The sequence below is a fragment of the Tursiops truncatus genome, chromosome 3, assembly GCF_011762595.2.
Source record: "Tursiops truncatus isolate mTurTru1 chromosome 3, mTurTru1.mat.Y, whole genome shotgun sequence".
Lineage (NCBI taxonomy): Eukaryota > Metazoa > Chordata > Mammalia > Artiodactyla > Delphinidae > Tursiops > Tursiops truncatus.
Genome location: NC_047036.1, coordinates 41391771 through 41416369, shown reverse-complemented (window position 1 = coordinate 41416369; position 24599 = coordinate 41391771). Strand labels below are relative to the sequence as shown.

Genomic DNA, 24599 nt, shown 5'->3' with positions numbered 1-24599 from the left:
TGGTGCCCAGCTACCTTCTCCTAGGTACTTAGAGTAGAATACTCTAGCTGGGAAAAGGCTTTTCTGTTTAGAAGGTCACAGGGACTTGTCAAAAGTGTTATTTGTGGTAGGTCAGAGATACCGTATTCAGCATGGGTTTTTATTGGCCTTTAGTAGTCAGAATATTTGTTGAACTCTGAAATACTTGTGAACCTGCTTTACAGTTTGTTTGCCTTCATTTGCGTTCATTTGTTCTTAATGACTAAAAGTATGGGCTCTCAAGTCCAAAAGATTTGGGTTCAGATCCAGGTTCTGTCACATTACTAGCTGGTATCTGTTTCCCCATCTCTAAATTGAGGATAATAATACCACTGTAAATCAGAACACATCACTCTTCCATTTAACTGTTTTAAGGGACTATCCCTCTTGCTGAGATGACATTGTCTCAACCATTGTATCAATTAGGATTGGAATTGTTTGGAAAATAGTGGCTTTGACAAGATAGATTTTTAAAAAAATAAATAAATATTTATTTATTTATGGCTGCATTGGGTCTTTGTTGCTGCATGCATGCTTTCTCTAGTTGTGAGCAGGGGTTACTCTTTGTTGTGGTACACGGGCTTCTCGTTGTGGTGGCTTCTCGTTGTGGAGCATGGGCTCTAAGAGTGCAGGCTTCAGTAGTTGCGGTGCATGGGCTCAGTAGTTGTGGTGTATGGGCTTAGTTGCTCTGTGGCATGTGGGATCTTCCTGGACCAGGGATCGAACCCGTGTCCCCTGCATTGGCGGGCAGATTCTTAACCACTATGCCACCAGGGAAGTCCCGACAAGATAGATTCTTTTTCCCCCCCTCAGGTAGGTAACTCCAGAAGTCATTAGGTCCCCAAGATGCTTTTGCATTTGTGTGTGGACTCTAAACTCATGGTTCAAAATTGCTGCCAGAGCTCCTGCCATCACTTCTGCATTCCAGGCAGCAGGACAGAGAAAGGGCAGAAGAGTGTACCTCCTTCATGGGAGACTTTTGGGACTTTCTAATTATATTTAATTGACCAGAGCTTGGTCACATTGCTATACCTAGCTGCAAAGGAACCTGGTGAATATATCATTTTTTCACTCAGAAACAGAATTCTCTGCAACTGCATTCAGCCACTCCTCACATACCTCTATCTCTCTGGGTCCACTTCTCTTGAGATTACTAGCAAGGGTATTCTCTGCTTTGTGTATCTTTTCTGTATAGTTTCCTTTATTCATACTTTCGGCTTCCTCATACATTTAGGTTCCTATGATTTTTCATGGTCATGAAGTTACTTAATGCCTTTGTTTTTTGTGTTCTCTCAGCTTCACTTCCTACTTCTAACTGCTTCATCTTCTCAGTACTTTTCCATTCATATCTTGGAGAGTGCGAATGATTGGTCTAGGCTAGCCTAGCTCTTCCTGCTGGGCCCCTCCGTGGTTGTTGGCCAGCTGGAGGACGGACGGCCTGCTAATTTAATCGGCTGTGGCTATCTTGCTTATGGGTCTTTTTATCTGCAAGTGTGTGGAGGCAGAGCAGGCTTTATAATGTGACCAGCATGCTTGCTCCTTCACAAGTGGAACTTCCTTTGGCAGTGAGTTAGAGATAAATCTTAAAATGATAAACCTTAAAATTAAAAATCTTAACATGAATGAATTTTAGATAGTGTGTAGATAGTCAACAAGTATCAGTAACTAACGTCTGATTGAGAAGTGATTATTTAAAAGTACAGGAGGGTATTTAAGGTATACACCAGTATCCCTCAAATGCTTGCATATCCTGTGATATTTCTTGCTTTTATTCATGTTGTCACTTTCATCTGGAATGATCTTTTCCTCTTCCGTTACTCCCTTTCTCCTAGCTAACTCCCAATCTTTTAAGACTATTTGGGGATCCGCCCCCTACAAAGTCTTTCTGTCACTCCTGTAATGGGTTCCGTGCTCCTACTCAGTTTCTCTAAAACCCTTTGTGCATACCTCTTATTATGCTGGACGTGTTTATCATGCCGTTCTCTGTCACAGGTCTGTTAAATAACTGCTCTCTCCTGAGCTGGAAGACTGTCGATGCCAGGGTTGGTCTTCTTTATCGTTGTATGTCTAATATCTGCTTGCCTAGCAATGCCTGACACATTAGTGATGCTCAGCAAAAATTTTTTTCTTTTTCTTGGATTGAAATTTTTTTTTATCCTCAGTTCATGACAAAAAGTAAAAGGAATAAATTTGCCAAGGTGAATTGAACTAATTATTTTAATCTGGTAAGTTAGAAGGGCATTTCTTTCCTGCTTACAATTCTTCTTTAATCAGAACTTTCAGAAGGAGAACTGTTCTTATCTTCAGTATTGAGCCAAGATTCTGCTCTTGTTTAGAAATTACACATGACTTTTAGTGCCATTTTGCAGAAGATTGGCTAAAATTTTGCTGGCTTGAGATCTATAGATTCCGATATGACTGTTTATGTTTGTGTTTGATTTTTTTGCTAGGTGACTTTTCAAATCTCTGAGATTATTTCTGCTAGATGTCTTTTCAAATATTTGTGTTTGAATTTCACAGAGAGATATGTGCTGAAGATATTTTTTAACAGGAGAGGGCAGTGATTCCTTTTTGGATTACTGGTTGAACCCTTACATACTTCATCCCTGGACAGCTTGAGAAGTATAGATGCTCTTGGGATGATGGTGGTACCGTTACAATTGAAAACATTTTGGAAAATGCCGAAAGACCAGTTTTGCTAGTTTTGCTTTAGACGTAAATGTTTCTTTCCAGGTTGATTATCACTATCCTTTTTCCTAGTCTGAGGAAGCTATAACTTAGATGTTGAGGAGCAAACTCCTCCACGTTTTGTAAATAAAAAATCATTTTATTTTGTAAATACAAGTTTGAGTTTTTTAGAAAAGTTAACTTATTTCCCAGTGGGGAAAGTAACCTTTCGAGTGTGCCAAGGGAGTTGTTAAATAATTCACTGTTAATGTTTTCAGCGGCTACACTAACAGAAGGCGATGCGGGTTCTGAAGTCCGTGGCGTTCCCAACGGTTTGTTTCTGTGTCTGGAGGAGTGACTACAGCATAATGACAGACGTAATCTTTACTCAGAGATGATTCCACCCACTCAGGACTCTGGAGCACCTACGCACCTTGGAACGCACTGAACCGGTCTTCTCTCCACAGTTTCCCAAATCCTGCACCTTTGCCTCCAGCCCACTTGTTTTGGGATGCTGTCAAGAGAAAATGCTAGATCTTAGCTTTACTTGGGAGTAGCTAATCCAGGCATGGGCCTCATTTGAAGGTGACTTACTGCTCTCCCTACCCCCATCTTGTCACCCAAGTTCTAACACACACCCGCGGTACTCAGAAGCGTTGACTTGGCTATATTAACCTTTTATTTTCATCACATGCAAAATTACAGAGGAGAAAATAAGGAAACATGGTTGTCACCTTGCCCTGTATCAGAATGAGGGATTGCACGCCACCTCAAATATTCTAAAAACAGCTCCTTTAGAAAAAGAAAATTAATGTGTTTTTTCATCCCCTGATGGAACGGAAATTTGTTATACCTTGAAATCAAGTTTTTTTCCAGACTGTATAGTATTTTCTGCCGTCTTGTTGAAGATTTTTTTTCTCCTTTATTTTCATGCTTACCTTTTGAAGTTTCTTAGGGAAAACCACAGTAAAATGTAAGTAATCATATTAATTTCAAATTGAGTATTCCTTTTCTCTTTCTCTGGATTAGACTTTTTTTTTCTGTAGCCCTGTCTTAACAGACTGTAACCAATCTGTGACTTGCTCTTGACAGCACTTCTTTTCTGCACTTTCATCAGATGAGGCAGCAAAGAAGGTGCGATTACTCTGAAGGTTATTGCTTTTGAAATAATATCCTTTCGTTCTTCCTCAGGTGAGTCTAGACGGAGATTTATCAATGCTGGTATAGAGGCTACTGGGTCAGAGTTTATCTAGGGTAGAGATCCATTCTTTCCTTGGGGATGATTACTCATCTTTCATTCCAAGCTATGCGTTCTGTCCCATGGGTTGTTTTTTTTTTTTTTTTTTTTTTTTTTTTGGGGTACGTGGGCCTCTCACTGCTGTGGCCTCTCCCGTTGCGGAGCACAGGCTCCGGACGCGCAGGCTCAGCGGCCATGGCTCACGGGCCCAGCCGCTCCGCGGCATGTGGGATCTTCCCGGACCGGGGCACGAACCCGTGTCCCCTGCATCGGCAGGCGGACTCTCAATCACTGTGCCACCAGGGAAGCCCCTGTCCTCTGGGTTTTTAAAATGGGTTCTTGCCAATAGAGCATCTATATACGGAAAGAATATGAACTAATCATTTAAAATTTATAACCATTTCCTACAGCATGACCCAAAGAAGTTTCATTATGCTTTTAAATATCTCTTTTTATTCGACTCCCTCTAATGAGAGTAAAGAAGCCCGTTCCCGAGAACATTACTGTTAGAATGAATTTGGAGTTTGAGCAATAGATGTGCTGCTTGGTTTGAGGTCAGATGTTCAGGGATAAGGCAGTATTTGTAAGGATTAGAGGTTAGAGAGAAGGAGGAAATATGGCTAGTGAGAAAAAAATTACACAAAATAAGTTGAGGGTTTTCAAGGGTAATAATTTTGGCAATCCCAGTAACAGTGCTTGTACATTTTGGGAGTGTGAAAAGGATTGGAAAGTAGGTTTTTAGTAACTGAAGAATAAATACGTCTCCCCCCTTTAAAAGGTCAAGCTGTTTTTAAGATTAAGCTCTTAAAAAGAGCTCTAATGACAAATGCTGGGTCTCTTTCTTTTAAGGCCCCGGGGAAACCCGCTTGTTAAAACTGACTATTTCTTAGAGTATTGCTCTGTACCAGTTAGGGTTAGTCGGTTGAGAGAGACACACAGTCTTTAAACAAGTTAGAGGTTTATCTCTCTTTCATGTACACAGTTTGGAGGAGGCAGGTATGGCAGCTCCACTGCCCTTTGAGTCTCCAGGTTTGCTCATCCTTGGGCTTCACTTCCCGTGTCCACTGTTCTCGGGGCTCCTCCCAATCTAAGGCCCCTGCTGGGGCTACATGAAATCTCAATTGCAGAAGAAGAAGTAGGAAAGGCAGAAGAGTAAAAGGGTCCTTCTTAGAGTCAGTTCACTTTACGCATCCTTCACTTTATGCATCTCATTACAGAGAACTGAGTCACGCGACAGTCCCCAGCTCCAGGGATGGCGGGGAAATAGACTCTTGTTCCAGGTGACATAAAATAAGATAGTTATCTTTCACTTGGGGAAAATAAGCTTTCCAGATTACTGGGAGAGCTGTTAAATAATTCATTTTGTACAAAAGTAAAAATCAGGGTAATTTCCAAAGGTGGAAGGGAGAATAAACGTTGGGCAAGGTAGTGAGTATTCTGTCATTCAGCTCTGAGGAGGCCAGTGGCATTGCCCTGGGGTGTTTCCAGTAGTGTATTTTATGCAGAATAAAGAAACCCAATAGTGCCATGGTGGTATGATACCTTAATAATAGAAATGATCCCCAATATTAAATCGTCAGCCATTCATGTGAACAGTAGCACCTGGAACTTTTTGTAAGTTTAGAGTTTAAGAACTTTACACAACAAATTATCTCATGAGTTTGGTTTTTCCATTGCTGTAATTTTTAATTTTGCATATCCATGCAATGTAGCCTTGGCTTTCAATATTTTCCTTACCAATTCCTTTAATCATACAGAATTAGTTTCTTATGGCCATCTGAAGAGGCTGGATCATTTTGCAGAATCAGTCTGATACGAGTTTTTGGCCTTCTCTTCCGAAGGAACATCTCTTTGGAAGCCTTTTTGGCTACCATGGGAATCGGGGATCTTGTGTCTCTGTTTCCTTGGTGCAGCGGATACAACCATGATTGCCAGATTTGGGCATTATAAACTCCACAGAGAAGCTTTTTCTTGCCAGCAGTAAACCATAATAACAGTGTTGGACTGTATAAAGTTAGAGTTGTTTTGACTACATACCGATTTAATGTGCTAAAAATATTCCTCCAGTTAAAGAAAAGGCAATAAATCAATACTCGTGTTTGGTATACATGGTATTGTGAGTGGAAATGAGCTTTAGGAGTCTGAACTTGATTTGGGTATGAGAAGTTGTGAACTCTAATTTGAGTGCTGTCATTGATATTCTGAGACCAAGGACCTTAGGCTTCTCTTTAAATTCAGTCCATTCAAAACTTTTAGTATATAACCAAGAGCTTTTACGTTTTTTTTATTTTAACAAAGGTTAGTTTTCTGTAAGCATTGTAGACATTTATGATCTAGTAAGAATTGAACTAAAAAAAAAAATAAGTGCTTATAAAACTACTTCTAGCAGTCAAAGAATTAATCATTGAAAATTAGATATTAGAGCAGGATTTAAAGAAATGTAATCAAATGATTACAATAAATCACATTCCTTAAATTATGCTGTTGAATTAGAGATTGAAGTATCTGCTTTATAGTCCCATGATAAGGCACTATGCTACATACTTTATTATCTCTGTTTTATTTGAGCTGGCCTAGAAAAAGCAGAAGGAAAAAATTTCAGCCACTTGCTCGTAAAGCAGGTGTCAAAAGACAACAGATTCTCTTTAGAGAGAGAAGCAAGACAAGAGGGGAGAAGTCAGTTCTATGGAACAAACATTTAGTTGTAATCTCTTATTTTAATCTTGTAGAGAATGTCTGAATGTATCCAGATCTCATTTGCTGTCTGTAGAATTGGCATTTACACGGTAAGCAATGTATATTTTTTCGGTACCAAATGTCATGAAAGTATAAATGAAGAACTGCGTGCTGGAGAGTGTATGGAGCTATGGGAATTGTCCTCCACTGCTGGTGAGAGTGTAAATTTATACAGCCACTTCGGAAAATAATAAAGTTGAGTACCAGAATGTTCTATGACCCGCGCAAATCTACTCCTAGGTGTGTACTTCAGAGAAATTGTTGCATAATTATAAGAAGACCTGTGCAGGGAAAGTTCCAGCAGAAGTATTCATAAAAGGAAAATATTAGAAATAATGCAAATGTCTATCAGTAATAGATTGGATTGTGGCATTTTAGTTAATTTCATAGGATACCGTACAGCAGCAAACATTATAAACTAAAAGTAATATATGAACTACAGCTATAATACACAGTGGTTACATTTTACAAATATAATGTTGATTAAAAAACAAATCACAGGAAAATACATGCAGTATGATTTGATTTCTACAAAGTTTGAAAACGGCAGCACTAAGCAATACATTGTTTTAAGGTTACATAAATAGACAGATAAATTATAAAGAAATGTAAAAATTCGGATGTCGTTACCTCTAGGGCAGCAGTCCTCGACGGGGGTGGGGGTGGGGGGGTGACGATTTTGCCCTCCAGGGGCTATGTGGCAATGGCTGGAGACGTTTTTGGTTGCTTCTCCCGAGGGTGGTGGTGGCATGCTACTGGCATCCACTGGGCGGAGGCCAGGGGTGTTGCTAAACATCCAGCAATACACTGGGTAAGCACTTAGTAGTTATCTGGCCCAGAATGTCAGCAGTGCTGAGGCTGAGAAATTCTGCTCTAGGAAAGTGGAGGCGAGGAAAAGGCTTTAAAAGTTTTAGTGATGTTCTGCTTCTTAACTTGAATGGTGGGCACATGGTGCTGGCTTTATAGTTATTCTTTAAACAACATATTTGCTTCATATACTTTTTTGTATGTATGATATACTTCACAACACAAAAATATAGAAAATGTTGGTGTATTTTGGAATTTTTTTTTTTTATATGAGTCTGTCAGTTGACTCCAGTGCCGTGAGCCAGCCCATTTCGTAATTCAGAAATATAGGGATGTGTCTATGTAGATGACCATTAAAGAACTTTTCTAATGTAAAGACTCAGTGACAAAGTATCTTGACTTTTTCCCTTTGAAGGCCTAGGGAGGGGATTCTGAGAGTGAACAGGAAATGGAATGATGTTTACTTTTGAAGACCAAATTGTTTTCTGTGGAAGGGTTTAAAAAGACTTAAGGTGATTTTGTTTCTCATCCACCTTGCACAGAGGAGTGTGAATATGTGTGCACAAGAAGTTTAGGGAAATTGTTTAGAATGAATGAAGCAAGAGCTCTGAGTAAAAGATATGACCACAGATTGCCTAGCTGTGCTTATCCTTGTACCTTCCACAGCGTCTGGCACACGGTAGGTGCTCAGTAGCTATCTGTTCAGTTATATTGGTGTGAGCACCCTTTTCAGTTTTGCCTTAGTTTGAACTTAGAAAAAGCACATTTTCTTTATTCCTTTTCTCACTTGTGTTAGCTGCTTGTCTCAGCTGAGTATCTTTTTATGTATTTTATGTTTTCCCTCAAGATGCTGGATTTTGTGTATATTTGCCATCTCAAAACAAAATTGGGTGACATTTATCCCCAGTTAGATGAATAGATTACTTGGGGCTAGACATGTTTTCTGTTGTTTATCTGAAGTTACTTTGTTAGTATTTTTGTTGTTGTTGATGGGGGGGGGGTGTCCTTGAACAAAGCTGCCTGTTTGAGGAGTCCCATGATGTGCAGGAAAGGCCCAACTCCAGGACCTCTGAGTGCCCGGGCACTGGCTGGCAGCAGCCCAGCAGAAGTACCGTCTCAGCACGAATGCCTGCAGCTGTGGCCGCTCGAGGCTGTCAGCCGGCTGTGCTTCTCTAGACGGGAGATCTGAGTGTGGGCACCGCGGGAAGTCAACACAACAGTGTATTTACCACTAGAGCCTGAGAACACCGGGACTGTTGATGTCAGGAATGGTGCTTGGTCATCCTCGATTACCTAGCACTTAGCCTGGGCCTGGGACCATGCAGGTGCTCATCTCTGTTTATTTAGTGAAGAAGCTCTTGCTGTGGACTAATTCTAAGGCAGATAAAAATTGTCCTTAAAGGAGAGTGCTGTGGAGAGATTTGTGCTCCTACCCAGAATTCACGTGTCGAAGCCCTAACCCTCAGTGTGATGGTGTTTGGAGATGGGGCCTTTGGGAGGAAATTAGGTTTAGATACAGTCGTGAGGGGGTGGGGTCCTTGTGAGGGGATTAACCCTTAGAAGAGACATCAGAGAGTTTGCTCTCTCTCTTTCCCTGTGCTGTGAATCAGGAAGGCAGCCTTCCATAAGCCAGGGAAAGAGCTCTTACCAGAACCCGACTGTGCTGGCACTCTGATCTCGGACTTCTAACTCTAGGACTGTGAGAAATGTCTGTCGTTTAAGCCACCCATTCTTTCATAATTTGTTACAGCAGCCCAAGCAGACTAAAACAGGGAGGGGAAAAAAAAATCTTGTGAATTGTAAATAAAGAACATAAACAAACATGAAAAACTTAGAAGTACCTGTTGAAAAGAAATGCTAAGTTTTAAGTAAAACAAAGTAGAGGAGGAAACTAAAGATTATGGGTGAATGTCTGAGACGATGGTGATAGGTAGTTGACATGACTTTTATTTCTATATGCCTCTAACGTTGCTAAAAAGCAGCTTAAGCACTTAACTAAGGAGAGAAAAGCCGTACTTCTTACATATTTGGGATCCGTAATCTGAAATGAGCCAAGACCAAAATGGAATGTATACAGGACAGACACGCTGAAAACTTCCAACGTATAAAAGTAAATGTGTTGGGCTTCCCTGGTGGCACAGTGGTTAAGAATCCGCCTGCCAATGCAAGGGACACGGATTCGAGCCCTGGTCTGGGAAGATTCCACATGCCGCGGAGCAACTAAGCCCGTGCATGCGCCACAACTCCTGAGCCTGCACTGTAGAGCCCACGAGCCACAACTACTGAGTCTGCGTGCCTTAACTGCTGAAGCCTGCACACCTAGAGCCCATGCTCCACAACAAGAGAAGCCACCACAATGAGAAGCCTGCGCACTGCAACGAAGAGTAGCCCCCGCTCGCCGCCAACTAGAGAAAAGCCTGCTCGCAGCAACAAAGACCCAACACAGCCAAAAATAAATAAAATAAAGAAATTTATTTTTTAAAAAAAGTAAATGTGTTGTATGCAGGTGAGTGCATACTGAACCTTATATACTAAACAGTTTAATGAAAACCATTACTCAGAGAAAACAAAGGCTGTCCTTTGCATGACATCCACTTTTCTCTCCAGTGTTTGGAGTGGACAGAGCTTTCTCTAGACATCGAAAGGAAATGATGCTTGTTTAGAGTGCCTTAACTCAGGAAGCTGAAGAAAACAAATCCTACCTCAATTTTCTAGGCAGGGATCTTAAGGCGTGGGTAGAGAAACGTACGCACTATCAGTGATGGAGTGATAGCCGCTCCCAAACCCAAATGCTAGGACAAATTGAAACAGAGCAAAACAGAAGAAGGTCTTTAGATGAAGCATCTGTTCTGAGGAGATAACTTCCTTTCCTGTGCCCTGTAGCACAGGACAGAGTGTGTTCTCTCAAATGTGATATCCTGACATCTTACAAAGAGGTAATTTAGTTTTTGAAACAAAAGAAGACCTGTTATGAGAATCTAGACTATTTTGGGTATTAAACAACATTCACTGGGTTCTGGTCAGGAAGAAGAAGGGGAAGTAAGTCCAGGCCAAGAGTTTACATCACAATTGTGGGTCTATGGTTTTTTTTGAAATTCGAGCAATGGCAACAGGCCATACTTGAGAAAGGGATCTTGAAATGAACCTTTGGCAGTCAGGTGTGGATTAACTCCGGGCTAGAGGGCATGCTAGGGCATAGTTTAGGACTCCCCTTTGGAATGTCGGGGTAAATACCCTCAAAGGGACTTGCAGTTGTTCCCAGACGCCTCTGAGTTGGGAACTGTTATTGTTATCAGAGCCAGAGCACCGTGGTGGACAACCAGCTGGTGGTGGCTTGAAGTGGGGTGAGGATTGGAGTGGTCATTTGGGCATCTAGCCACCTTCCTTGTTGGAGTGCGAACCCCTTTGGTCAAAACTGAAAGCTCGGGGCTTCCCTGGTGGCGCAGTGGTTGAGAGTCCGCCTGCCGATGCAGGGGACACGGGTTCCTACCCTGGTCCGGGAAGATCCCACATGCTGCAGAGCGGCTGGGCCTGTGAGCCATGGCCTCTGAGCCTGCGCATCCGGAGCCTGTGCTTCGCAACGGGAGAGACCACAACAGTGAGAGGCCCGCGTACCGCAAAAACAACAACAACAACAACAAAAACCTGAAAGCTCGGAGGCCAAGATGAATGAAGCCGGGCCAGTTAATCTTGCCTCCTCCAGGATGGTACTGTTTGAAGCACACGGACCCTATGGGCTGATTGTTCCCTCTCCGTACCCAACCCCTGCGTGAACTAAAACTCAATCTAGTGATGAATGAGATTTGAACTAAATAATAGCAGTAAAATATTGTGTGTGGCTAGTGATTTTGGTTAATAATAAGAGCTTTAAAAACTCTTTAAATTCTTCTTTTGACTTTGCAGAAAGTATCAAATGCTGTTTTACTAGCAGAGAAAACATACATCATTTACAACAATAACAGCATTTGTGAAAATGGCATGTAGATTCATCCTGAGATACAGATGCATTCAGTAGTGGGTAGTGATTATCCTTTTACCGAGCTGTAACATTTGCTTGTACCTGCCACACAATGCTCATATTCAACTTCTGTGACTTTATTTTTAAGGAGCGGGCAGGGAGGGCTACCTATTAGAATAAATCGCACAACAGTTGCATATCATTATTAATAATACTATTAGTAATATTGTATATTATTAAAACTGATTTTAATCTAGCTCTTTAAGTCTGAACAAATCCTGCCCTAAACTTTGAGTTTTTACAACATATAGTGCCACTTGTAAGGACACTGTATTTGTTTCCTTTTTGCTGCTGAAACAAATTACCACAAATTTAGTAGCTTAAAGCAACATGTATTTATTCTCTTATCATTCTGAAGGTCAGAAGTCTGAAGTGGGTCTCACTGGGCTAAAACCAAGATGTTGGCAGGGCTGCACTCTTTCTGGAGGCTCTAGAGGACAATCTGATCCTTACCTTTGGTGGCCGCCTGTATTCCTTTGCTCTTGGCCCCCTCCTAGCAGTGGCATCACTTCAGCTTCTCCATTTGCCACATCTCTGTTTCTGTCATCACGTCTTCTCTAACACATCTAATAATCCTCTCTCTCTCTTTATAAGGACCCTAGTAATTAAATTGGGCACACCTGGATAATCCAGGCCAACCTTCCCATTCCCATCTCAAGATGCTTAATCACACCTGTGACGCCCCCTTTTTGCCACGTAAGGTAACATAGTCATGGGTTTTGAGGATTAGGACATGAACATCTCATGGAGGAGGGGAAGGGAAGCAGCATGCTGTGTACCACAGGCACCAAAGAAGAAAGTATAGAGGACTCAGTAAAATCTGTCATCATTCCTGGAGGGAAAGGAAATCAAGGTAGGCAATCCTGATGCCGGGTTTAGGATGTTACTGTCAGTAAAACACCAAGGTTAAACACGTGTCAGACAGACTGGCAGTCCCGCATATGGGCTCTGCAAGTCTTTGCTCTGGGAACAAACTAAAGGGCAGCTTTAATACATGACCATGTGGAGAGGAGTGGTGTTGACTGTCCCTGTTTTCTGTGCTCCTTGAAGGCTCCAGATTAAATATTTATTGTAAATTGTGTGGGATGCTGAGATGTCTGCAGTCCTAATAAAGAAATGAAAAGCTCCAAGACAAAGGGAGGCACACGTTAATTGAAATTCAGCATTATTGGAGACCTTAATGGAACGGAAATGAATTAAGTTATTGGTTTGGCTGTTTTAGTGAAGATCAAAATAACAGTGGTTTAAACAGAGTTAAGTTTCTATTTCATATCAGATTCTAAGCTGGTAGTCAGTTTGGAATCTAGCCCTTTGCTTCATGAGTCCTTTAGGGACTCAGGCTCCTTCTAGCATGTTCTTCCATTGCCTAGTTTATTCTGCTCCTGTGCAGGTTGAAGACAGCTCACCACTCCCGTGTCTGTTAGGTTTTTGGGAAAGAGGAATGGAGGCCAAGCAGTTCCCTTTATGGGTGTCACATGGAAGTTCTACACACTTCCCCTCACCTCCCAAGTCCCGGAAATTGAGTCACATGACTGTGTCACTGCAGGAGAGGCTTAGAAATGGGGGCTCTGGTGAGGAGCTAAGACTCTGGGGGTTCTATTCCTAATGGGGAGAAGAGAATGGACATTGGGGGACAATTTGCTGTCTCGTGAGGAAATAAGCTAAGGCAAATTGATCTGCACTTCAGCTTCACACAGGGCAGTATACCCTGAGGAAGGTGTGGAGGAGAGTCAGCATTGCTGGTAGCCATTGCCAGTGCACACGTTGAATGAGCACCTAGTGGGGCAACAAGAGTGATTTTGTGTTTGTGACAAGTCCGCCTTCTGGTTGGGTGGATAACTGAGGCTTTACGGGCCAAGATCAAGTCTAGTATTTTATTTACACGTATCAGCATATTATATGTACTTTTGTGCACAGACACGTGGTTAGTGCACATTTGTATTTTGACAATTTTATTTTGAAGGGTGTAAGTGGAAGGTTATATGCTTTATAATCTAGGAGGTGAGAGTTGATGATTGCTTGCTTTCTTTAATAAACAAAATAATGTGCTCAAGTAGAGCAAGAATATCTGGCTAATGTTGCTAACCTTCCTGGCGGGGGATTTAAAGTTTGAGGTTTAATGAACTTGTTGAGAGCCACAAATATCCATCAACTCTCTGTTTATACAGTAAGAGAGTTACACCATGAAATGTGTGAGATTGACAGGAATGCCATGCTTTTTTTTTTTTTTTTTAATCTTTTGAAATTGGAGCCTATATGAGAACAAGATAAAATCTGTTTGGTTTAGGTGTTTTATTCTGGGGAATGTAGAATGTATCCTTTCCTCTCACCATCAAGGCTTGTCTGCTGCAGACCTTAGTGACTCCAGCACAGCTCCACTCGGGTGGCCCTTCACGCTGAGTCTGACCCGACTGACCCCACTCTCTTCCCACCCCAAACCCGCTCGCTCATGGCCCATGCTTCCTTTCTCCGTGACTGGCGCGACAGCGCACCCAGCGGCCATGCCAGGAACTGAACTCAGTCCTCAGCTCTCCCCGGCCTCATCATCTTATCGGTCCCCAGGTTTGGACCTCTCCCATCCTAGTCATCTCTCTTTGCTGCTATTACCCAGGTTCTAGTACCACTATTTTTTGCCTGGAAAACCCTAACAAGCTCCTCTTAGCTGGTCATCCCTTTCCAATGTTGCCCCCTCCCAATCCACTTCTACCTTCTGTAATCAGCATAACTGTGAAATGCATTTCTGCTTATGCTGTAAATGTCTCAGTAGCCTCCCATGGCTCTTAAGTTAAAGCCCAGAATCCTTAACAAAGTTTATAAGGTGCCCTGCGTGGGTTGATCCTGCTTGTCCATTTAGCCTTCTCTCTCTATCTCCTCTTCCACCTCCAGCATTGTATATTCCAGGCATACTCATCTATCTTCAGCTCTTGGTCTGTTCTCTTTTCTACTTCCAGCACTTTGTACGTGCTATCGTCTCATCCTGGAATGGTGAGCTGACACCTCTTCTGGGAAGCCCTCCATGACTTCCAATACCTGGATTAAATGCTCTTTCTAAGGTGTCCCTGTCTTTGCACTCTAGAGTCTTTCACCAGCCAAAGTACCTGTATTTCACAGTCTTAGAATTTCCTGTTAATTTTCCTCTAACTGTAAGCTCACCGAGGGCAGTGACCCTGTCATTCTGTTTCTCCCTTTACCCCCAGCATCTGATGGCTCTTTACCACCAACATCATTATTTATCACCACTGGCATTTACTGAGCACTTACTAAGTGTGCTAAGGCCTTTATAGGTGAAATCATTTAATTCTCTACAATCTTGTGAAGAAGGCGCTATTATTATCCTCATTTGATAGAGAGACAACAGGGGCATAGTGTGCTTAAATGTCTTTTCCGCATGGTGGAGACGGGATTTGGAGCCAGAATTTGAGTGGATTTATGCTGAATTCTAAACCCTTACCCAACACACTTTACTACACTCCAGGCAGTAGATGTTCAATATGACTTTGTTGAATTTAGAGTAGTTTCTTAATATTTTCTTTTCTTTTTTTTTTTTTTTGTCTTTTATTCAAAGACATTTCTGAAAGGGCCAGGCCAGTTATTTTGCAGAACGTCTTTCAGTTTAGACCTGTGTAACTGTTCCATCATGATTAGACTCATGTTAAAAATTTTGGCAGGAATATTATGGAGGTGACATCGTATCCTCATTGCATCTCATTAGGGGTACATGATGCCAATTTATCTTATCATTGGTGGTTGATATCTTTTTTAAAATTTATTTAAAACCTAAATCTGGGGCTGATATTTTCTAGCTTTACCCAGAATTCACAGACTACACCCTACTTAGAGGCTATAGTATCCTTTATGCATTTACGACATCATCTATATTATATCTTTTCATTATAACTTTGTACCGTATTTTGAGGTCAGGCAAGGGACTATCTAAATTCAATACAGCTTGCTGAAGTTTCAGAAATTTTTTTTTTTTTTGACTTGGGATATTTTGATCTAGATGAAACCTTAGAGAGCATTTTCCTTCATTTGGGTTCCAGTGTTAATAAACAATATAGTCTATTCCAGGTTGTTCTCTTGGTTAGGCTGTTGTGCAGTTGAAAGCAGAGTTAAGAGTTCAGCTTTCAGGGTGTGCTAGCTGCCTTCACTTTCAAGGCTTAATGGTATGAAATAGTGGCTATAACTGCAAGTCTATTATCACGAGTGGAGAAGAAATTCTAATTATATATTCTCTGTTAACTCAACTTTATTTATGAAGTATAATATTTCTCATTTCTTGACTGTAGATATCCTGATTTAAAAGGCAACACAAAAAAGAGGCAGTAGAAAATTGATTAGTTACATGGGGATCATTCTTTACAAAGGCCTTTTGGAAGGCTTCATTTGGTTATTATCAATTGTAGCTGTGTGGTTAGGTGGAGGGGCTCTGTTCTTGATAAACGTGTAGAATCATTTAACTTAGGAACTTAAAATGTTTAATATTTCCCAATATAAATGACATGGTGGTCCTTAACAAAAGTGTGTCTGGTTGATGGAAATTTCCACCCTAGGAAATGCGTATTTTTATGTTGTCTCTTTTCACAGATGATTGACTTTTTTTTGTTGTTTAAAGTTTTTTCTGTTTTTCTTCTTCTTTTTTTAATATTTATTTATTTATTTGTCTGTGCCGGGTCTTAGTTGCGGCAGGTGGGATCTTAGTTCCGGCATGTGGGATCTAGTTCCCTGACCAGGGATGGAACCCGGGCCCACTGCACTGGGAGCACGGAGTCTTAACCACTGGACCACCAGGGAAGTCCTGACTGTTTTCTTGACAAATGTTCAGTGTTTAGTCCTTAAGACTAGTACTTTTGTCTTGATAGGGAAAATAACTTGTTTTTGTCAAGGCTTAAAAATTATTTTAGAATGCAGTCACTATCAAGGATATGTTTACTTACATCCATAATTTGGGAACACAATTGTGTTTTAGATTTTAAGCAGAGCAAGTAGATTAATATTATGTATATAGAGAATATAATTGACCCTGGTGATCATTTGGTCTTTGCTTTGTAGAACTCAAATTTACTTAAACATTGACTTAGAATATTATACAAAGTGAATCTGAATGAGAGGCTTTATGCTTATTGTATATTGAAGAATCAGTCTATGTCCTCCGTATTCCTTTGAGTTTAGCTAGGGCTCTGGCATGTAGTTGGTGCTCAATAACTATGCATTGACCGAATAGGTATATGGTTCTTTGGGTTGGGGAAAAGGGAGAGCTTTGCCCAGACTCCAGGAGACTCGGGCAGCTCCGGCTATAGCACCAATCACACATTTCACAGATTGTGCACTCTGACTTGGAAGGTCCATGAAGGCAGGGAGTCTTACTTGTTTCGTTCACTGTTGTACCTCCAGTACCTAGATAAGTGCCTGACATGTTGCAGGTGCTCAGAGAATATTTTTGGAGTGAATGAATGCATGAACAGAGCTCCAATCAGTGGGTTAGAATTGGTAATACCTGCCCCTGGGATACACAAAGACATTCTAAGAGGTATGCTGGCATTGAGATGATTGTTAAGGAAATAAGTGTCCATCTATATAAATTCTTCTATCACCCCCCTTTCACAACTACCCTACTTCCAGTTAAGAGAGAAGCCAGTGCTCTTACTTCTGAGTCTTTTCATGGTGTATTGGCCTCAGATATAAAAACCTGCAGGGCACAAAACAAAGGAAAAATTCAAAATGGTGTTGAGGAAGTGAACAACTCTAATATGACCAGTTAAGTCATTTTCAGTTCTTCGCTTTCAACAAAATTGAAGGCAAGTACACTCAAATTGTCAGCTGGTCACTAAAAATAACATTGATAAGTCACAATATGATTCTGGGTTCTGGACAGTGGGCTAGGAAGCATACATTCATCTCATTATTTTATACTCCATGATTAAAATACTACCTTTTCCCTTTAGTCTTTATCTTTTATTTATTTATTTATTTATTTATTTATTTTAACATCTTTATTGGGGTTAGTCTTTATCTTTTAAAAATTGTGGTTCCTTTTTTACTGTCATTGCTGTGGAGGTAGAAAGATTTTTTAACAAAATATGCTTCATTATATTTGAATGCTCTAGTCTTGTTTCATTTGTTAACAGTGACAGTGATAGATTAACTGGGACATTTCAACTACATTTCAGCTTTATCTGGTACAGGTTCAAAATGCAAACTATTAATTATAGTTGGGTTATCACAGAATCATTAATATTAGATTTTTTTGTGCTTTTATTTTTTATAAATGCATAATTCACTTTAGCCTATGATTAACGTTTAAAAAAAACCAGAACAACACAGTGCTATGCCATTGGTCCTGTAATCTCTGCCTTAACATTTCCCCAACGATTGTAGGCAGCAGTATGGAAAATTTGCTATATTGTTATCCTGATTTTCCACCCCATCACATGAATTCAACCTAGAGGAAAAGATAAGCCAGAAGTTTTACTGCCCAATGACTCCTGTTATGTCCATTATGTTCCCAAATGCTACTTTCTGTTGCTGGTGCCCGGCAAGAGGAATTAAAGTGCCTGTTCATTTCGCTGAATTTCATCATCTAATTTCCTGTCTAAACTTTTACTTTGAAAGGATCACAAACTGAATTTTGCGTGTGTGTGTGTGTGTGTGTGTGTGTGTGTGTGTGTGTTGGGGGGGAATTAAGCTAATGTAGAACTTTGATAAAACTTTTAACAGATTTAGAATTTAAAAAATGTTCATTTTAATGAGCTCACATGAAGAGTACAAGAAGGGGCTCTCAGCTTTGCTGGCAGGAGGGAAAGATAAGTATACTTTACCATTATTTTACCTATTAGAGATAGGAGAAAATAATTGCTGTCATGGGAAGAAAGAACAAAACCTAGCAGTCTAGACATGGAATATGAAATAGGAGTATGGTTATTAACGAAGGAATGAAAATAGATTACTGGGGTTTGGTCATGTTTTAGGGAAGAGACAGTTTTTCGGTACTAGTCCTTTGAGAGTCTAAAAATCAATGCCATAAAGGCAGGCAGATTTGTGGATTGCAAAGGCAGGTTCTGATTTAGGCCCTGCTGTTTACTTGAATAATGTTGGGCAAAATATTTTATAATCTGGGTCTTACTATTCTCTTCTGAAAATGATAAGTTTGAATGAAACTCTCACTAAAAATCAGCCCTAATTCTGCTTCTTGTGAATCCAGCTTCATTTGTAAAGCAGCATCGAAACCAGAAGCTTAGATGATGGCTTAAATCTTAGGGGGAAAAAAAAAAAGGTTGTTGAAGAGAGGCAGGAATATCCATTTAAATTTAGGATTGTGTGTGGGAGATGGATGTTTTATGTATAGAAAGGTTTGTTGGAAAATAGATTTCTTAAATGAAAGAGGTTGAGATAGCAGATCCTGAAACGAAATGGCCCTTAACATGCATGTAAGCTTTCATCTCAGAGTACACATTCTTCCATTGACTTAATGATTTTCAGGGGAGACCTTGTATTGAAAACATGCAATATCATGGATAAATGTAGCACATTAAGTATTAATTTAATTTATTACACTATTAATTTAAACATAGCACATTATTCTCTGGGGCACATTAATGTGAAACCTCAATTGGGAATCCAATTAACTAGAGTCTCATTGGAATTTTTGCTTGTTCATTCCTAGATGATAAGAGCAAATGACTTCCTATTTTCCCTAAAAAGAGGTGGTAGTAATGGTGTGTGTGTGTGTCGTGTGTGTGTGTGTGTGTGTGTGTGTGTGTGTATTAGAGAGAGAAGTGGGGGTCCAGCTTTGTAACAGGTAAATATGGGATATTCACTTACCTGTCCTGAGCCTGTTTTCTGCTATGTAAAAGAGAACTAGAGTGGATATTCTCTAAGGATATTTTCAGTGTATATGCTGTATGATTACACATGTAATAAATTAAAACCCAGGCTATTGTGAAGTTCTCTGGGTTTTTTTTTGCATATTTAGTCCCAGTATTTCCATAACCAACATAGGACCAGTTCAGTTTGACAAATATCTATTGAGTATCTACTGTATGTCAATTAAAGTGCTAGACTCTAGAGGTAAGACAGCATCCTGACCCTTTGAGGGAACTACTGATGTTGGAGGATGGAGGGAATGAAAAGCGCCCACTGAAATGAGAAGGTAGATTGAGACCGGAAAACTAGGCAGCTCCGTATAATCAATGGCTCAGTTTCTTCTAGGATAACTTACAGGGTGGCATCTGGATCAGCTAGACAATGATTGGAGGCATTCGCAGCTGTACTCTGCACCGCCGAGGGGGCACTGGGACAGTTTTAAAGTGAACCCAGGGTATGGGGGTACGTGCTAGGAAATTGGAAGTGCGTCCCTAAGTCAAGATGTGTGAATGTGTAACTAGTCTTGTGGTGCTGAGAGTATGTCCGTGAAGGTCTTCATCATTGTTTGGGGACTAACAGAGCGTACAGGCCACTTGGTCGTAATGTTTATTAAACAGTATCTATTAACTATAAAGCCCTTGACAACAGAGGAGTGATTTACCTCACGCTACAGTCCCAGGTAGGGTCAGTGGAAGGACAGGAGGAACTGTACGGGTCCTAGATGGTGTCAATTGTGCTAACAGCCATACAACTGATTATTCTGGAAGGCCCTTCTGGGTTAGCTTGATAAATTTGAACATGGTGGGACATCTTATCAAATCTAACTTGTTAAATCATGTGGTCCAACTGGATTGTGAACCACGAACACCAGGCATTTTAAAATAACAGTGAGGTCTATTAATGGGTGTAGTTGGCAAGAAGAAAGTGTCACCTCCTACAGGTCATCACGGTCCAAGGCATTCTCCCACGGGATGGATGTGACTGGCAGTGCTGTGTTGTTAATGACCCCAGTGACACTGTGATGCACTCCTGTTGGGTCCGTAGGGAAGTCATGTTGGAGTTACCTTCTGACCTGGGAAGCACTGTTATCCCTCTGCAGCCCCTCACTCCCAGCACATGAGAGCAGGTCTTGCTTCCTATGACCTGTCACCCTCCAGGAGGTGAGATGAGAGGCGAAACTTTTTTCTCTGGCTCATACTGCTAAGGCCTATGCAGAGAAGCCCAGGGTTTACTCATTAACTAGGTGCATTCTGAGTACTGAGCTTGGGTGATTTGGGGGAATTGGGGAGTGTCATTAATTGATGACTCAGATTGGGATACATTGAAAAGTGATGATTATATGATTGGGGGCCCATTTCTTCATCTCTCCTGAGCTTGGCATCCCCATTTGTAAAACAAGGGGTTTGACTATGGCACCTGCAAGTTTCGTCCAACTCTATGATTCTGTGTCCAGAAGGATGACCCTTGAGTCATTGTCAGAGTCTCATGTTTGACAACAACCTGAGTTTCATCCTGTTTAGAGCACTCTGCCCCTCTAAGACAGGGAAAATACTCTGTGCATTTCATAAGGAATTTTCTCAAATATGGGTTGAAATCAGGAGGATTTTTATTTCTTAAGTAGTAAGTCAGCTTCACCAGAGCCCTGTTGTTCTTTTGGTATTTGTGTCTACTTTGAGACTTGAGTCTTTAATGAGTTCCTGGGCTTCCAAAGGCGAGAGAACAGACTCGGAAGAAGCAGATAGTACCTTTACACATCTCTAAAGAAAACAATTTGGAGTTCTGGAATTCATTGTAATGAATCTGATGTCAAAGAGGGAGTGGTGGCTTGGTACCTGTGTAGTTATGACCATGAAGATAAAACTGCATGGGCTGTGAGAGCGCCAGCTATCCTGAGATAAGGATGGGACCATGGGAATTGGGGTTGGAGGAACCACACTTGCTCTTCTTCCCTTTCTGTGTAGAGAAACGTGGTTTGGCTTGTACCTCTAGGCAGCTCTGGGTGGGGGTGGGAAGGGTGTAGGGAGAAGAGTGCAGAATACAGGATGCACATTCAGAAGGGGCGACATTAAGGGTGGCCATACCGGGCATCTCGCGGTGGGATGGCTGAGGGAGTGCGTTAGGTGTTTCCTCCCCTCCAGGTCTTGAGCAAAGGTTTGCGTCCAACTTGAAAGCTAACACGTGTTGGTTCATTTGGGGAAATGATTTCAGACTGCAGAATAAATTCTAGCACTTGTCACATTTTTGTGTGTCTGTAGTAACTGAGTCACTTGTACCAGTCAAGGGGGTGTAAACTCTAAGGGTGTTCTGGGTAGACAGCCTTTTCTGTGATTTTTTTTTTTTGGTTAATGTTTGGTATCTGCATTACAGTCTGGTTGCTGGCCTGGAGTGAGAAAACATTTTGCTAACTAAAAGCGATGTTGTTAAGAACATATTATAATGTTATACACTACTGATTGTTCTGTTTGTCAGAGAGCAGATTACTCGGTCATTCTATATGTTTGTTTTTTCTCTGAGGTAAGATGTATTGTAGTCATTTACCTCCCTTGCAGTGTATAAGATACAGTTGATTTTTGCATGTCTGGCTATGTATAACCTCTTAACTATGAGAGCCTGTTAAGATCCTGGGCGGTTTAGATTTAGATTAGTTCTCACTCACCTCTAACCTATGCATAGATTTCCCTTTCAGTCCATTTCAGAGAATTTCAACTAATATCAGTGTTGGGAAGGAGGAGATGTGTAGGGTAAGTGAATCAACAGAAATACTGAGTTACTGCAAAATCACATTTTTAATCCTGGAAAGAAATGATTTAGGATGATCAATAGTTTTTTAGTTTACTTAGGTATCTATGCCTCTTGCATGAATAGTCAGGAATTGATAACAGAACTGTTTGACAGCAGCCAACCCCAAGGTTAAGAGCGTGTGTGTGTATGTGCGTGTGTGTATATGTGTGTGTGTGTGTGTGTGTGTGCGCGCGTGTGTGTGTGTTGGCGGTGGTGGTAGGGGAGTGTGGCCTTTCCTGTTCAGATGTGTGAGTTCTCACTGGGTCGCGCCAGGCTTTCTGCTCCTTGTTTAGATTCGTGATGGGTGTGGGGTTGGCTCTGAGCTAGCCCAGGTGCATTCTGTTAGGCTCCCTCTGTATGATCGCCCCATCCCTTGTAGGCCACCCTGGCCTTGAACTCACAGCTGAGAGCAGAGTTTGGCAGGAGTCGGGGGCTGTGTCTCCACTGGAAATTGAGGGTTGAAGTCGCTGCCTGGCCTGAGTATAGTACTGCCATTCCCCTTTGGCCTGGTCTGTATTGTTCTTTATGTCTCAAAAGATGTGTGCCCCGCGGAGTCCGTGACATCAGCTACCTCTGGCCTCATGGCTTTCCCATCCTACCGCCGTGCTGCCCTCTACCCACCTCATCTTGGCCCAGGGGGGGTCTCTGGGTGGGTCCTTTGGGCCTGTGGTCCTGATGCTTCTCAGCAGCTCTGGCTTGATCACTGACTCTTAGGGTGAACCTGGGCTTTGCGTCTCAAGCCCCTGTCCCTCCACCCCACTTCTGATCTGAGTGGCTTTCCTTTGCTCCAGAGGATCTTGAGCTGCCTTGGGGACTCTGGCCCAAGCCAGAGTTCAAGTGCCGTGGGAGTTTGTGTATTCTGGAGCTATTCTGGGGATAGTGTGGGAATTATGTTTGGATTTAGGATCAGTTTGTGATCCAGGACTTCCAAGAGAAGGCAGATGCTCCTAGAGCATACCTCTTTAAAACTTTCTAATTATGCTTTTCCCAACATCCCAATTTTCTCTTTAATTGTAAGCGGCTTCAGATCCTTTTTGCTTTAAATGGGGCTAGCTAGAAATCATACATGAATAGAGTAAAAGTTTGATGCCCCTCTGTGAGTATCCATCTGCTGTAGGAGGATGGGTTGATGTCTCAAGTGCATTAAGCACCAGCAACCTGTGGTTCTGACATTCTGGCTGACTTAGCTGATGTCTACAAACACTTCCCCTACCTCCACAGAAGTATGTTTTGCAAATACAAGGTGTTATTCTTTTGGCAGCAAATAATGGAAGTCAATACCCCTGAGTTTATATACAGCTCTGAAAAGAAACCAACGGGAGAGAAGAAACCGACAATTGTGGTCTGGAAACAAGTACCTACCCTTGTTTTGCTGGAGATCCTTACTTTATGTGGGCTCAGAAAGGGGGCAGCTTTTTACCAACAGGAAACCAATAGCCTCTTCACTGCCAAGCAACCAGATACTTGGGTTACTTCTGACCAAATATTTTGGCATTTCTTTTTAATTTTGAAATTAAATACATGATTATTACAAATATGAATCAAACAACTTATTTATGTTGAAGTTGGCTCCACGCGGTCACTGGTCCTGACCCTGGCTCATAGCCCCTTAGATCCAAAGCCTACAAGGACGATTTAGCGCCCAAATAAGAATTCCTAATAGAGAGGAATTTGGCCCAGTTATTTTCTAGCTCAGGTCACAAGTCAGGTGTTAGCTGAGTCCCTCTTGGGTGAAGGACTTGCCTCTGGATCAGTCTGCTGGGCCTTGGTTTGGGGTGGGATTGCCCTAATGGGGTTATGGACAGGGTAGGCAGTAACTCATTTCTAATATAAACATCTATGATTAGTTCTGTAATATAAGTTCCTAGATGTGAAACTATTGAGTCAAAGGTATGGACCATTTGAAGGTTTTTTTCCCTCCCCAATATGTTTTACTAGTATCCTTCCAGAGACATACACTTTGCACTTCAGCTAGGCATGCAAGGGATTGCCCTCTTGTAGACCTCCTTATCTCAAGTCTAGGTACTATAATTTAAAGGGAAACAAAACAAAATCTTTACCACTTAAGATAAAATTGTGTTAATTTTTAAAATATCTTTTATCAAACTAATAATGATTTTTAATTTGCACTTTTACTAGTGAGTTGTATTTTTCCATGCATTTATTTATAGGGTGATTAGCATATTTTAAACTCTTTACATTACCTTTTGTTTCTGTCACATTTCTTTTTAACATCTGTTAAAAGATAAACTGAGGCACATTAAAAACTTGAAGAGATTATTTGAGCGCTTACTGATTTGAATTGGGCAGCACCAAACCAGAAGTGGTTAGGAGCGATCCACCAACAGGGACAGGGGGAAGGCTTTTATAGAAAAGAGGCAGAAGCAAAACAAGGAAATGATTTGATTGGCTATAGTTTAAGTGGTTGCATTTTTTTTTGGAAAACCTGGTTGACTGATTATGATCAGCTGA

General features: G+C 41.3%; 1 protein-coding gene across 9 annotated transcripts in view; it reads left to right on the top strand.

The window, feature by feature from the left end:
• ARL15 (ARF like GTPase 15) overlaps window positions 1-24599 on the top strand; it is a 409746-nt gene that overhangs the window by 27415 nt on the left and 357732 nt on the right. For 7 of the 9 annotated variants that reach the window (XR_012330672.1, XM_073802108.1, XM_073802107.1 and 4 more), the window contains exon 2: window positions 6652-6708. The exons of 1 other annotated variant lie outside the window; for it this stretch is intronic. Coding sequence is in view for 7 of the 8 variants with exons in the window: in XM_073802108.1 (XP_073658209.1) it covers window positions 6652-6708 (57 nt within the window). In the remaining variant the exon portion in view is untranslated. Of the gene's footprint in view, window positions 1-2963; window positions 3659-6651; window positions 6709-24599 lie in introns of all 9 variants that reach the window. One more of the 9 variants, XM_073802109.1, reaches the window with a different exon arrangement.